The sequence below is a fragment of the Beauveria bassiana genome, assembly GCF_000280675.1.
Source record: "Beauveria bassiana ARSEF 2860 unplaced genomic scaffold BBA_S00016, whole genome shotgun sequence".
NCBI lineage: Eukaryota > Fungi > Ascomycota > Sordariomycetes > Hypocreales > Cordycipitaceae > Beauveria > Beauveria bassiana.
The window spans coordinates 490,881-493,841 of NW_007930851.1; the positions used below are offsets into that span (position 1 = coordinate 490,881).

General features: G+C 52.3%; 1 protein-coding gene across 1 annotated transcript; it reads left to right on the top strand.

The window, feature by feature from the left end:
- Positions 1-2,244: 2,244 nt before the first annotated feature.
- On the top strand, positions 2,245-2,897 carry BBA_05968 (uncharacterized protein; the record flags this gene model as incomplete). The annotated part of the gene is made up of 2 exons (XM_008601065.1): positions 2,245-2,313; positions 2,457-2,897. The coding sequence occupies 2 exons, from the start codon at positions 2,245-2,247 to the stop codon at positions 2,895-2,897; spliced, it is 510 nt and encodes a 169-aa protein (XP_008599287.1).
- Between the last annotated feature and the right edge of the window lie 64 nt (positions 2,898-2,961).

Below are 2,961 nucleotides of genomic sequence, written 5' to 3' on the forward strand. Positions count from 1 at the left end.
CACTTCAAAAGTCGAGTAATCCTGTCCAATCACTGTTTAATTTTCTCAACCCCGAGTCTTTTCCTCCTTTCCTTTTTGCCTCGGCTGGTTCCCGATGGAACCAGCGCAAAACCTGATGCGCATGATTACGAATCTCGATGAAAGCGTCGATCGCGACATGGGGGCAGGGCCGCTGGGGTGTGAAACCACAACGAAAAAAAAAAAAAAAAGTAAAAAACCTTCAAGACAAATAGACAAAAATATACGCATTTTCTGCCAGTAATAATACAGGGAGGCATTGACCTAACCCTAAAAACAGCACACACACCTTGATTCAGATTTACTCGGCATATTTTACACACCGCAAAAGGCAATAGACGAGTGAAGGCAACCCAAGCCTGACATGCCGAAATGAAACTAGGATAATCAGGGAAATGAAACAATGCAGCTGAATTGGCCAATTGAGCTGCCTGTCAGGCGTGTCAGGGCACACATACTCTCTAACTCAGAAGGGCCTCACACCTCAAACCCCTCCTCTGGGTTGCGTGCCCAGTGCCCACCAAACTTCATGTCCAGCGCCACAGCCGCGGTCCAGCTTGGGACGACTTTTACCAGTAATACGGATCCGTACTTGTCACTCAAGCAGCAAGCATCAGTAATTATTTAGAGCACCGCGGGACATGTACCCTGTCTTGATCCTTCAAGCCTTCAAGCGGTTCTGCCCCGCTGGGCAACAGAGCAAGAGGACCAATGCGCGCATAAACCCTATCCCTCACATATCCCCTACTACATCTTGCTCTCCCTCTTTAATTCGCTAGCTTCTTAGGGCTTTTGCCTCGCTTCGGTCTCGAGTCCCCATCTTCAGCTCTACGCGTTTCCATTGCTTCTCTGCTTGCTTCCACTGCAGATTCTTCATGCAATGCATGTCCAGCAACGACCCCCCACCCTATGCCGAGCCGGCTTTAGCCCAGATCACGCCCATTTCGTCTGACATGCGAGACAAAAGGTTTGCCTATGCTGCTCCTTTTTTTTTCTCTTTTTTTCTTCGCTCTTATAAAAATACAATATATTCTTGCAGGTCGCATTACAAATATAGCTTTGTTGCACGCATTAGCCCAGTAAAGCGCCAGCACATCCCCTTTAGCACACCATTACGATGAGACCCAAATACGTATCAAGCATGCTGCAAACTCCAACGAGTCAGTCTTTGAAGACACTATCAAAGAGCTGATCTTGACTCGCGGCAGTGCTTCTTGTCAAGTGTTGTTCATACCGTCCAAGTCAACAGCATCGATGCAGCATTGACATCCTCAGAGCATCCATCATCTTCACCCCGATGGAGGCTTGAGCATCTTGGATGTCAATATTTGATTTGTTGACGAGCAGCGCAGGTGATGCGCACCCTCTTCGGTCCCAAACGCCTTTTAAACCATGCCAAGAGAGCAACACCATAGGAGCAGTTTTGTCATACTTGATTACACTACTGGAAGCTAAACATCTCCCGGGCCTTCCCGTCTCTTGGTAGCCGATCGTGTCCGAAACTGGCGAGAGCCGTTTCAGATACCACTTACACCTTCCCTTGTCCTTTAACAGCGCTGCCTCCTTATCAATACACAGTCCTCTTTCATGCCCATAATGTTCTGGATCTGGCCCCCAACTGTCATGCTATGAACATAACTTGATCCGAGTTCTCCAATTACTTTTTGTGTTGGCACACAGTCAAGTTAATGCCCCCATCAAAGGCCGCATTACATGTCCCCTTGGATCACCGCGCGAAACTCATGGCAACGCCCCGGTTTTCTGTTATCTGAGGAGACGAGCCAGAGCCTTCGAAGCAAGCTTGGGCTCGAGTTCGAAAGACCGTTGAAGAAGCAAAGTAGCAGCCTGTTATTTGGGTGCGATTACGATTGATCTTGGTGTTCATTGACTGTTGATAAACGCTTTGCACCTTGCGGCAAGTACTTTTGGCCGTCTTCAGCCACTGAATCATCCGCCCAGGCATTCTATGCTCCACTACTCCATAGGAAAGCTGTCAATGCGCGACAGACGCTTTCTCAACCGAGCTTGTTTCCTTGTGACGCGCTACGAGGCATAAACAGCCTAGAAAGTTTTTAGCTAGTTTTAGGGTTGGCGTGCGATAAAACAGTCCCGGTTTCGACTTTGGCGTCACAGAAAAAGGGAAAAAAAGAAGAACAAACAAGGGCCAAGAGGAAGAATTCCCAACCCTTGCAAAGATTACTCTTCGCTGCAAAACACAAAGCCAACATGACCTCGGATACCATGGTCAGAGTAGGCCGTGGCGGGGCCGGCAACTACCACTCTGCCCCGGTCAATGTATGCTTTCCCCCCCCTTTCTAGAGCTGGAAGCGGACGCTGCGCGCCGCACGCAAAAGACAAGCATGAGTTGCCGAACTGGGCTTGCCATGTCGTCAGCATAACTAGCAGCTATTAGCTAACAAGATGCCTCTCGCGCGCAGAAGGACGCAGTGCCGCTTGCGCCTAGCAAGAGCCAAGTCGCCCGCGCTACGCAGCCCGCGTCGGCACCAACCCTGACCGGCCGCGGCGGCGCGGGCAACATCGTATCGGAGCCCGACGCCGCTGCCCACACGCAGGGAAGGCTGCAGGATCTCGAAGCCGGCGGCTCGGGCCCGCAGGTGACGGCCACAGACGCCGCGGCCGCGGTGGCTGCCTCCAACAACAGCAGCCACCACCAGCACGGCATGCTGGCCGGTCGCGGCGGCGCGGGCAACTGGCACGATACGACGACGGCCGACGCCGCACAAGCAAAGAATGCCGAGGAGGTGCAGCAGAGTGCGCAGGCGCAAAAGAAGGCGACGGCACATGTCGACGGCGAACTGCGCAGACCGCAACCGACACATAACAGAATTCGCCACTGCGAACGCCGCCACAACAGATAGTCGGGGCGTTGCGACAAAGACTGATGGGCAGGCGTCAACTCGAACCACCTGATGGCCCCCCCCC